This window comes from Pleurodeles waltl, chromosome 2_2 (assembly GCF_031143425.1).
Source record: "Pleurodeles waltl isolate 20211129_DDA chromosome 2_2, aPleWal1.hap1.20221129, whole genome shotgun sequence".
Taxonomy (NCBI): Eukaryota; Metazoa; Chordata; class Amphibia; order Caudata; family Salamandridae; genus Pleurodeles; species Pleurodeles waltl.
In genome coordinates this window covers 767978452-767991464 of record NC_090439.1, presented here as the reverse complement: position 1 = coordinate 767991464, position 13013 = coordinate 767978452, and the positions used below count along the sequence as shown (strand labels likewise).

The 13013-nt window shown below is 42.0% G+C and overlaps 1 protein-coding gene across 2 annotated transcripts in view; it reads right to left on the bottom strand.

The window, feature by feature from the left end:
• Window positions 1-13013, bottom strand: part of LOC138282607 (polyamine-modulated factor 1-binding protein 1-like) — a 1030040-nt gene that overhangs the window by 93838 nt on the left and 923189 nt on the right. For both annotated transcript variants that reach the window (XM_069220389.1, XM_069220390.1), the window contains exon 26: window positions 8292-8459. In XM_069220389.1, coding sequence (XP_069076490.1) covers window positions 8292-8459 — 168 coding nt within the window. The remainder of the gene's footprint in view (window positions 1-8291; window positions 8460-13013) is intronic.

Genomic DNA, 13013 nt, shown 5'->3' with positions numbered 1-13013 from the left:
CTGAAGGTTCCCTCAATCAGGAGAAATAGAGCACCCGGTTCAACCAAGGTGGGCAGTGATTAAAGTCAGATGGAATGCATTAAAACAATTACCATCTGTGCAACTGAACTCCAAAATGCAACATAGAAAAAGTACATTCAATTAAGTACAATTTTCCTGGGCAAAGAATAGCAGTACAAAACTTTGGAGAACACCACCATAGTCATGGAACAAGTTATTTTTGTATTTTCAGCACCATGCTCTAACCAACTGAGCTAGCAGGCTTTCTCCAATGAGAGGTAAATCACACAATAATTCAAAACAAAGAATTGAAACCAGAACCACGCAAGGAGATGCCAGATGCAGAAAAGGGACAAGAAACCTCTGTACTATAGGCATTAATATTCCTAGGAGTGAACCACTGAATATACTGGACACCGACAATAATGGGAGCTGTACCAACTAACTCCCAAGATACACTGTCAGAAACAAACACAAAGACACATCAGGAGAAAACCCAACAACAAAGAAAAATGATCGACATAACAGACATACCATTAGAGGAAACTATGTAGTACCCTCAGCAAAACTTGCATGTGTTGGAAAGTGGATTATGGGTAGGGACAGGTAGGTACCTACAGTTAGCAAGAGGCCACAAACCCCCAATAAGCTCTGTCAGGCTAGCTAGGTAGATCAAGCTCCATAGTATCCCTAGGTTGTGTGTCACTTTAAAAAAAAAAATGCAAAAATTTAATCTGAAATATAGACAAATGACAAAAATCAATAAATTGAAATGAGTCCAAATTAAAAATTAAAAACAATTTTTGCAATAGGGCAATTTAGAGAATTTTTTATTTGCTTCACCTGAAACTGTATTGTGATATTAAAACAAGTACTGGATCCCACCACTGCATTGCAAAAATCTTGGAAACTGGATTATTGGTAAGGGCAGGTAGATACCTACACTTAAGCAAGAGGCCACAAACCCCCACTAGGTCCAGTCAACGTCTCAAAAAATTAATCCTTGCCCAACCCTTGGTAGATTGGCCCACAAGCAGTTAGGCTTAACTTAGGAGACAGGTGTGTAAAGCATTTAATATCTACAAAACAGTAAATGAGTAAAACACAACAAACAATAAAAATCCAACACCCATTTATAAAACTAGAACATATGTTTATCTTTAAAATGACACCGAAATGACAAAGATCCAATGTAGGGAACTGGAGATATGGATTTTTAAAGATCTCTGGGACATCCAGTCACACTTGACCAGGGCAAACTTAAAATTTGAGGCTGATCGCATAACAATCCAGCTCGGCTACACTGAGCCAGAGGCCTTGGTTAAAGTTTTACCTCCACACTTCAAAAATTTCTTGAAGATTTCCTCTGACCGGGATGAAGTCACAAGGTAAGGCCAACCACAATGGAGCCCTGCTCGGCTACATTGCACAGGTGGCCTCGGTCCAATTTTTACCTTCAGACTTCAAAACTTTTTTGGAGCTTTTCTTCCACGACGTCAGATGATTCTCCTCAATAATCCGATTTCAATGCAACGTTGTAGGATTGCTTTTCTACGAGCCCCCAGTCAAATTCTAGAAGTCTGGGCCCATTGAGCTTTCAGCTGGATGAACCTGCAAGACAGGCCGGGTGCGGTTGACATTGGCCAGCTTGACTCTCGATGTTGGGTCGGTCCACTTATGGAGCTTTTTTCCAAAGTTGCTCCAAACTTTGTCAAACTTCTGGATCTTCTTCCAGAAGTACTTTCTGGGCCCTCAGTGTGTTCACAAACTTACTCCAAGATTCCAGAAGCTCTGAGTTGCTCCTTGGAGGTTGGGATGGCAATTCCCAGAATGCACCTGGTCAAACTCCTTAAAAGGCCACTGGAGACTGGTCAGCTGGGCTATTCTTGCAGGACATGATGCGGGGACTCTGTTCCGCTCCTTTGTTCCTGTTGCTTACAGGGAGTTCCTTCCTGGGGTTGTAGAAGTAAGGCATCATCCATTTTTTGGCGAATCCCAAAGTGTGCAACTGGTGCACTTCTTCTGAGTGCAGGGTCCAGATACAGGCCAGGTGTCCAGCAGGACAATCCTTCTTCTTCTTGTCTCTTCTTCCAGCAGGGATCTGGGGTGTGGGGTAGCTCTGCCATTTTTATCCTTACTCCTGGGGTGGAAAGCAGTGGGGTGCTATTGTCCAATCACGTGCAGGCCACCATTTCCTGGGACGTGTGGCAAAAATCAATCCCAGGGAGAAACATTCCTCCAAAATCCAAGATGGCAAAAAATTGACCTTAAAGGTGAGATCTGAGTCCACCGAATCGCGTGGCTAAGTTTCCCTTAACACACCCCATCTCAATCTAATCAGGGGGCACCGGACTGTCTGGCATGAAATGCAGTAGGTCCAGTTGCTTTCCCAAATGTCCTTCTCTCCTTTGAAGTCCAGTTTGGCTGTTCTACCCCCATCCTGTTCGACCATCTCCTGAAGCAGTTATTCCTCCAACCAGATGCTTCTTTTATTTCAGGCCAAGCCACTTCACACCTCACCAAGGCAGACTAGCTTAGGCTGTCAGAGAAGGGTACTACAGGGCTGAAGTTGGTAACATTTCGCAAGAGTTCTAAAACTCTTTCCTTGCCCAGGTTTTATTGATTTCAACAGTGGCAAGTTGTTGGATTTATTTTAACTTTTAATTTGGTAAAAACTTGCTATATTTAGATCCCTCCTTTGGAAATACGACTTTATTATTTTAAAATAAAGTCTGTCAATGTTAGCCTGTGGAGCCTGTTTACTACAGTGGGGGAAAACAAAGTTGGCTATTTTTCCCTCACCGGGGCTTATAAAACACCCTTTATAGCGTCCCTGCCTGTAGTTACACTGCACCCAACCCTAGGGGCACTTAGGGCATACCTTAGGGGTGGCATATGAAAAAATAAGGTAGCTTAGGACTTTGGAGGTACTTTTAATTCCAAAGTCGAATTTGGGGCAGAACTGCTTTTAAAATGACATTGGGCACCACAGCAGTGCAACTATGGGTCTACTATCAATACTGGGGCCCCTAAACCTACATGCCCTACCGTATGCTAGGGACTTATAGTTAGGAGTGACCAGGGCAAAAAGGAAGACTTTCCTTCAGTATCCATGAATCAAATAGTGAAATAAGAGGAAAAACAAGTACATTTTTGTAGAGGAAAAACAATACTCAACCACAGCAGAAAAAAAGCACTGAAATTAAGTCACATCAAAGTCGAAAACTATGCCGCATAAGAAGCCCGGAATGTCTACCAAGAAATGAAACAAATCATAACAACAGCCAGGAACTCGGCTGTACAAGACGCAAGAGACAGGAATACAACTATGTAACCCCAGTGTAGGCAAACACCAGTTCATGGCAAACACCTCAAATGGATATTTGAAACAGCATGTGTGATGAAAATAGTTGTCAAGCAGACACAGGACAAAAACAAGCATGAGCCCTGTTCCCCGATCATTCAGAGGGAAAGTCTGAGACCTTAAGCAGAAGACCAAATGGTAGAGGCAAAGAACCCCAGACACAAGTGCCAGACTCAGAACAAGGGGCCGAGCCAGGCCGATCAAGTCTGCAATGACCCTAAGAAATGAAATGAGGCCAGACAAACATGGACCCAAGAAGTACTGTTAAAATGGGTGGAGGAGGAGGTCAGTGAGCTGTCAAATACCACGGAGTACTTAGAATCACCTAGCAATAGAATAAACATTTAGGTAGACACAAATCCATTGTGGTGGTTGAGCACTTAGTCATCGGGCTAAGAATCAGAGATCATTACATCTAGGCCAAGAGGGAAACATCAGGTGCAAACTCTAGAAAATCCAGGCACCACAAGAAAGAGGGGACCAACTGAAAGAAGGAAATCTGTTACATCTGAAAGGGGAATTCACTGAATCCAAAGATTAGAGGTCATCAGAGAAAATCACAAAGCAGCAAGAAACATAGATAATATCACCAAAAATGGCAGACATAGACTGAACCCCAAGGAATGTGGCCTCCTCAATAACAGGAGCTCACTGTGCCATCCTCAAACCCGCCAACCATAAGACACAGCAGGAAGCACAGGCACTCAGCGGGCAATGGATGGTACACTGCAGCAAGAACGGGCCTGGGGCACTACCATACCCTTGTAAGGCCTATGGTGTCTAGCCCAAGGTCAAAGCCCAAATGGAAATTGCAAGGGCACAAACACACACCAGGGTCCAAAACATGCTAATGAGGCAACCAATACATAGTGCTCCTGGTGCACCATCTGCATAAAAAGCACTGCAGTATACCACTCCCACCCGCCTTCTCCAAGAAATGATCCACTGGGAAATAAAGGCACAACCAAAAGCAGAGAGAATGCCCAGGAACTGGGAAAGATGCAGCAGAAACAGAGCCAGCAGCAAGAGAAGCAGTAACCTCCTAAAAACAAAAAAAAAAAAAAAACACAAAATGGTCTCAAACTGAAACGGTATGCAGAGGAGGGAGCAATTAGTGTAAATTTCAACAGACAATAACTATGCTCCTAAAAAAAGGCATAACAGTCCAAGTAAGCCCCATCTTTCCCTGACAACACAGCCCAGCCAAGCAGATAAGTGGCAGAAAAACAAATAAGAAGATGCTAAATCAATCCCAGCACACCCTGGGAAACCTATACACAGGCCAAAGCCACAGCCCAAAAAGCACAGGCCAAGACCCTTGGTCAGGGAAGTAGTTGTCAACATCTCCCCTCACCCTCCCCAAGTGCGGTGAAAGAGGGCACTGCATCTGGAACTAAAAGCGGAAGAGAAACAAGCATGTGCAATGCAATACATCTTGCATTAGTGAGAGTTAGAGCTTTTGGTGTTGTAAATGATAATAACAACCTCGCATTTGGGACCTTATAAATATTTAGCCATGCACCACATTAAACCTTTGTCAGAAATACACTGTCTGTGAATTCCTTCATACAATTGGCAGACTGTAATGGTCTGAACAGCCCCTACAGAGCACCACAGTAAAAGTAGCATTTGGAAGAAATATGGTCATGTAAACATATATTCAGCCCCTAGAGGGCTTAATCACATAAAAAAAGAATAATAAATAATATTGCAGTGTAATCATATAATCAGCCCCTTGAGGTCATAGTGTATTACACATTTGCAGGCGTTTTAAATATCATTTAACTGTGGAGTCAGTGGCACAAGGGTGCAGTATCGCAGGTTACTAGGTGTCCCTGTAGAGCCATTAGCAGAAGGTGCAGTACCACTGGTCATGGCTAGATGTCCCTGCAGAGTCAACGGCAAAAGGTGCAGTACCTATGAGTATGGCTAGATGTCCCTGTGGAATCAACAGCAGAAGGTGCAGTACTACTGGTGGTGGCTAGATGTCCCTGTCAAGCAAACTGAGTTAGTAGTGCCTTGCAGCAATTATCAACCTTCAGTCCATAAAGATCAAAGCGCAGACAATCAGGGATATCTTATTTTTATAACAAACAAGGCCCAAACTACTCTCAGCTGTAAAAAACAAAAGTTTTAGTTACAAGATAATTTTAATATGCCTTGAATGGTGGAAGAGGTTTTGATTTTGGGCCCTCTCTCACCACTGGTGGTCGCTAGATGTCCCTATTGAGCCAACTAAGATAGTGGTGCCTTGGAGCAATTATCAGCCTTGGAGCAATTATCACTCTTCAGGAGCATAGCACACTTCACATTTGTAGGCCAAGCAAGGCTGTCAGAATACTATTACAGACAAGGTCCTTATAACACAAGCTCCTCTTATCTGTAAAAACAAAAGTTTTAGCTTGGAGAGAAATTAAATGGTGGAAGAGGTCATGATTTTTGGGGCCCTTCTCACCTAGTGTGACCCACAAGATTGCCTGAACAGAAAGAGCACATCATTCTGAATGGTTGGGGGTGGTCCCATTGCCCTAGGACCACCACAGGCTGAGTTTTGGGCAAAAATGTGTTGTAAAAGAAATGCCTGCAAAGCATTATGGGGTGAGTGTCCCCAACTGCAGTGAATGTTGTAGTATATCTCCTGCTGTGCCGGGAGAGCCTCTGTTGAGGATTCGTTCCTGGGTGGGTTTCATGTGATATAAACCAACAAAAAAAGTACAAAACAGAGGTACAACACAACTACTTGTAATTAGTGATTATGTAAAGTAAGGCCCAATTGATAGGCAAACGTGGAAAACGAAAGACGCACATGAACACGAGTGCTTACTGACAAACACAAGAGACAGGAAGCAAAGAAAAATAGTCAGTCAAAACAACAGAAAAACATTCCGGGCACAATTAAACTGTACTTTGCCGGTGCTCCTCAGCCAAGTACAGAAGTGATGTATCCGCTGCCAAACCACTTAGGAAGCAGCACAACAAGAGCAACACTGCCTTTAACCTACTGGAAGTGGCAGGCAGCGGCAGGCGGGGGCAAATGCCTATACTCCATGCAACAGGTCTTCCAGACAGCACATGCACGCCGTCTAGGCTCGATCTAAAAATGGAGCCTGTGCTCACTGAAAAGGGCAGTTTTCAAAGCCAAACGACACACATGAAACAAAACCAAACTGTACCACTGAACGCTAATTCACCGGGCCACAGGGGAGCCCTAGTGCACAATATATTAGCTTGCTAAAGGGAGAGCAATAGCAAGAAATATTTTCAACAGTTTAAAAAAACAGACACAGTACTGCCAACAGGCAACCTAGGGAATACGTCGCCTGTCATCAGACGGAGACAGAAAAAAAAAAGGAAATAAAAGGGTGGTGTTCCCCTTTCCAGTCATGGGGTGAAGCATAAACAAATGCTGGGGTAACACAGCTGCTTCCAGGGTGAGACTCACTCTCATAGAGTAAAGCCTGGGACAGATAGGACGAATGCAGACAAAATGGAACAATATGCATTATTACGAGCTATACAGAAATAATAATAATAATGAAATCTATTATTAGTTGTAATTTCTTCATAAACCATCAATCTAATCGTCAGCCTAGTTTTGCCATCACTAATTGTAGTGAAGAAACACCGCCTACTGTAGTAAGTTACTGCAGCCAAATTGTGACATCACAATGATTCCTTGAATAGACAGGACATTGAACAGTATTGCAACTGCTGTTAACACAATGCAAAGAATGACTAGCTTTTCAGTTCTAATTAACTATTTCCCCTCAGATTTCACAAAGCTTAGCTAATGATGACTTTATTCAAAGCCCTGTGTATATTTTTACGCTGCTAGTTTTTATTATATGAGAAAGAAATGTATCTGCAACTTACCACACATTCTGAATAAAAAGGTTTTTGAAAGTAACCTATTACACTGGCCCTGTAGAGCGCTTCACGGTCTCTGGTTAACTTCACGCTAAATAAATACCAGCTACATCCACATTAGACAGCTTGAAATGTATTTTGCAACCAAATACAAGTCACATATGTGTGTTTCATTTGAAGTAGAGTTTCCCCATGGATCCTACACATCTGTAACCATACTATGTAACGCTTTAATATGAAGGATTAAATATTTAAAAGAGGACTGGATGACATGTGATATTTTTACCACCTATTATTAGGAATAAAATACCCCTCCACTACATTACTAGGAAAAGGTAAGCACCATAGTGTTCCAAGAAATGTTAACTAACTCCACCTTCTGCCTGCCTCCTTTATACAGGCACAGAACTGCCTGTGTTAATGGCACTTATGAACAAGAAACAATGGTGTGGTTTGGGGGTGCTTGGCAAGCCGCCATTGGTATATGAGATTTCGTACCTCCCCATCCATGCAGGTGCAAACTGAGGGTTAAACACATTATCCTTCAGGACATTTAAAACTTAAGTTAGGAGAGGAACATGCCTGCCTGAATGCCCTCGCTCTTCCAAATCATTCTGGTAGATGAAGTTGTCAATATTATTCCTACTCACAGCTGAGTGCTTAAGAGAGATACTTCTTCTAATAAAATATGTAGCACGTCATGCACTCGCAACATCTCTTCAACTTTCTATTGGTGACAGGCAACAACCCAGAAACTTATGTCGAGAAATGCAAGAACTGGTTGCGCCAGAACTGGTGCTAATAACTTATCTACGGATGAGGAATTTAACAACAGTATCACACTATCTACCATAATGATTTGGAAAACTAGTGGTGACCTGTTGGCGCCTCTCACCCGAGTCTAGCAAAGTATGTTCCTGCAGCTTCTAACGTATAGCCCTTGGAGAACAACAGGAATTAGATCCTGATGAAGGTGTTCCCACCCCTGACACTGCAGACCCTAAAGGAATGGAGCTCATGTCACGTGCCGCACACGTCACTGAACTCTATTTGTTTTCACCATTTGTGCATCGGTCCTCTGCTGCGCTCTCAGGTGTTCCACCTCCGCCTCGGCGTCTGCCGCTTGCTGCTTTAGCTGGGCCATCTGCCTCTGCTGGTCTCGATGGCGGCTCTGCTCCTGCTGCAGCTCTTCCCGCAGGCATCTGGAGAGCTCTTCGTACTTCTGAACCTGCACCGCACACAAAGGCCGCAATGTCACAAAACAAAGCCACGACTGCAAACGGCGCACACCAGCGTACAGAACAGAAGCTACAAGGTATGGCGCACACTTAGGAAACAATGAAAAAGCCTCGGGAGAGAGATTAATTTCTTCATGTCTTGCAAGTAAATCATCACAGGAAGCACCACAGTTGATGTTTGAAAAATAATCAAAGCTTCCCCTTACGTTTTCTTTCTTTTTTTAATGAAACGCACTATGTCTTGTTCCAATGCCTCCAGTAATAGGCGATGTATTCGCCTAATTAGTTATTTCCTTCCCCTGTATGCGCACCAATAACAGGAAGGATCCCAAATGACCACACAGGACACGGCCCCCCTCAGTTTCTAATTAATGCAAATCACCTGACCTTTTCTTGACAACTCTGAAGATGGTTTCATCAGTTTACCATTAAAATTTCGATTATCAGCAATCATGCTTCACACTTAGAGGAAACAATATTTTCAGGTCACTGAGGAAGCGAGGATGAGGTATCTAGATCTTGGTACACACTTAGTGCTGCACCTGAAAAGAATATCTACAGAATTATGAAAGGGCAGCGGATGCAGTGGAGAGGGAAGTGGGCACAACATCGCCATGGCCATCCATCAGAAGAGGGTGTGCCACATCCATTCACTGAGAATTATTTCTTATTTTCGGACTGGAGATCACCAAAAGCACTAGAGCCACATCAGCTCCGTCGCCTCTTGGCGGATAGAATGAATGGGTGGAGGAGTTTTGAGGGTAAATTGTGAGGGCGCATACAATGCCCTTTCCACTTTAAAAGCAATGTGCCTTACATGTAAATCCAAAATACTCAGAGCGGGCTCTGGTTGAATGGCAATATGAAGGGAAGTCAAAATTGCCAATTTTGATGTTTATGTACTTTAGTTGATTCCAGGTTGTTTCTTGTAACCAGAACAGGCTAATCCACAACATAGCAGGACCTCCAGTATTAAAGCACTAATTTCCCTCCTGGAATGACACCGTCCACAGCACGGGGTATGTTGGTAAGGCATTAACCCGAACTACAGATGTGGAATTAGTTTATACGTTAACATAATGTGTATGCACTACCGGTGTAAACTCTATCCTTGGTTGGTAGTCCAACAGTGCTTCCCACCTTACCTAGGGCTAGCAAGCTATATGTGGTAAGACAAATGAGGTACACGTGAGCAGTTGTGAGGGACTTCTCCCCTCGATTCTCCTCTGAGGATCCATTGAAAAGCATAGGTGGCTAGAATACTTAGTTGGGAAACTTTTTATTAGTGCTTAGCTGTAGGTCAATTATGGATCAGGGTCCACTTCTTCATAAAGGAATATATCTCCCCCCCCCCGTCCCCCGGCGAACAGGGTGCTTAATTTATTACTGACGTTTATGAGCCCTTGGCCTTTGAGTTTGCATTCCCACCAACTCCTTTTCAACCCCCCCAGCTCTATAGACCTTTGGGGCAGAAGGGTACCAGGGTGACCCTAGGAATTTGGTCTACCTATTATATGTATATTTATTTTGAACATTTGCATTTCTCTGTTCAAAATTACACATCCTCATTTTGGGGTCCGATTGATAACACTTATTCTGAGTAGTTGGAAAACCCTCCGATATAAGCATGCATACATTGTATGAAAACCACAAACACGTACTGCACCTGTGTAAGTGTGCAAAAACGTGCACACACTGTATAAAAGTTAGGGATGCGTGACACTTGTAAATTCTAAATGGGAATGAAAATATGGGTGTCCGCACACTCTGAGAAATACAATGGAAATTCTGTAACAGCCAGGAAGTAATAACTAATTTAGTATTTTGCAAAAAACTTGCATTGCGCTTCACTCAAATATCTGAGCCCCTAACTCATACACACATGCGGTGCCTGTGAGAAAGTGAGACGTATTGTCAGAATGGGTGAAAAGGAAGGTGTCCCATGCTGGTTAGACAGAGTATAAAGAAGTCAACAGATAAAAAAAAGAGATGAAATTCCAAATTTGCTCTAACTGAGCAGAGGACATAATCTATATTACGTACACACACTCATAACTGGAAAACTGCTCAGATATCACCCTTGCATGTTGATGTCATACACATACATGCATATGTTACATGAGTAATTTATGAATGATTCACAAGGACATGCAGGCGAATATTTAAAGTTGTCGTAAATCATGCACAATTATAATATAACTTACTCAGTGCATAGTTTACATTTCTTTATCAATGCTTCTGTGATATTATTCATAAGTTTGTTGAATAACCCGCCCCAAACCGTTCTGGTCAGGTGTGGTGCAGCTTTTTTCCTTTCATTTGAATTTTCATATTGAGCTGGCACTCAAGCGCAATATTAACTCCAGACTAATCCCAGTGGTATCTATTGCGATTACGGTTGCCCGGTTGTGTATCACCAGAGTTTTGGATCACCCTATGCCCCCCATGGTTTCTGAATGGTGGACATTTTTTATTTTATATTTAGTTCTGAACTCGAATCAGCTATTCTTAAGGCAAAAGGCCCCAAGGCCCGCGCCCATTCAAACAATGTTTGGGTCATTATGTTTCTTTGAGGTTTGCATTTTTGCATGTGTACTGTTGTGTTCCATGATACTTATTATGTGTATCAAGGATTCGTTTATGATGCTGTGTGCTTATTATGCTAATTATCTGTCTTTTTTGATTGATCACAAGCACATTTAATTAAAAAATATATATATATATATATTTAAAATCTATGCTTCTGTGACATGGCACCTTTGATTTCTGTCAATAAAGAATTGGTTTGGAATTTTTTTGAACAGCCAATATGCAGATAGAAGAAAAATATCCCAGGATCAAGAACTACTACAGAATCCCAGGTAACGGTTGTGCAAACTAACATCATGGCTCGATTCAGCAAATGCAGAGGTTCATAATAAAACCTGATCTTGTGATATCTGGATCTAGTTCTTAGTGTTGAGTCAAAGTTCTAGCTAGCCAACTTGCACCAGCATTTTGTGGAAGGGGAGAGACAGACAGAGAAGACATTGACCGACAAACTACCCTCTGAGCTTCGTGCATTCAAGGAAAAGCAAGAGACTGTTGATGCAGATATGCTAACTAGAAATTATTTTTTAAAATGCATATATGTTATGATTTATAAGAGTTCATAGAGAAAATAATCGTAGAGAAAACTAATATGCATGTTTTTGGAAAATGTGCCCACGGAGTATGTCAGCCACTTATACGAACTTGTACTACAAGAACTAAAAATGCGTGAAATAATGAAAATGTGTAATAATGATGTAGTAATGTGCCATAATGAGATGTATAACCTATGTTTTGCATTATATCGTAGAATCTAACTTAGCCGAAGCCGTGGCCTACTTGCCAGGCCTCATGCAGAAGCAGAATTAATAAGTGCACGCTGTTAAAGTTGCTAGTGCCTATGAACCGACCATGAACTGTGTGCTCAGCTAGAATTTTCTGCAATGTACCAACGGACAGGAGATGATGAAGTTAAATTGATACAATTATGTGTGGAGTAAGCTGAATGTACTTTCCCAGGACTTGAACAATAGAGGCACTAACTAAACAGGAACATGCAACATTTTCAATACCTGGAGAGCTGGATGATGAGGACATTGTACAGTGGACCAATCCAAGAACTGAGAAAGACGAAATACTAGGACTCATAGATATGTAGAATAAAATGTATTGGATAACGTCACCTATGGAGGACTGATTGACCAGCTAGGAATTAGGGGGATGGACTGAAAAACTCCAATAAAAAGTCATGACAAGGGGCTAAAACTTCAGATGCGAGGGGTGAAATACTGATGACAGAAGATGTGATTTGAGATTACTTCATTGGGCACATGCTATGGAGAGCCTGAATCGTTGCTGATCGATTGATGACCTGAGGACGAAGACTGACTTGTTGCTGATCCATTCTATGGATAGGTAGTTATGACAATGTGACTGATGAACTCTGCGCTGTTTTTTTATAGTTATTCTCTTAGCTAGATGTTTTCTAAATTCATGTTTTCTAAATTGTTTTCACATGAAGTCCTACGTGCTAAATGCTAATCTGGGTTAGGTAGGGGTCTTTTGGGGTGATTTTGACAGTGACAAATGATTGACAGACTGATTGCTGAACTCTGTAATTAATGCTGTTATATTCATCTTTGTTGGCTTATGCTGAAGCATTCGAGCATATGTTTTCTCAAGTTCTGATTAGAATATGATATTGGTGGTCATTAATGAATTACTTTTGAGTTGATTGAATAAAGACTGATCTAACCTGAGGACTTAGCATTGTAACAAATAGGGAAATAAAATACCTAAAACGTATAAGTGAGTTGTGGTTATTCATGAAATGTTGATTTATTGTCTCACGCTTAATGATTCTCTTAGTGGTTGTTGATTGATTACATTGATAACTGATGCTCATCGATTACTACATAGCTAGGATACTCCATGCGATCCAACAGGTTCATCGGCCTATACGCGTCCCCTTATAAGTTTACTTACTAAGGACCAGGCGCGCTTGCAAGACCTTA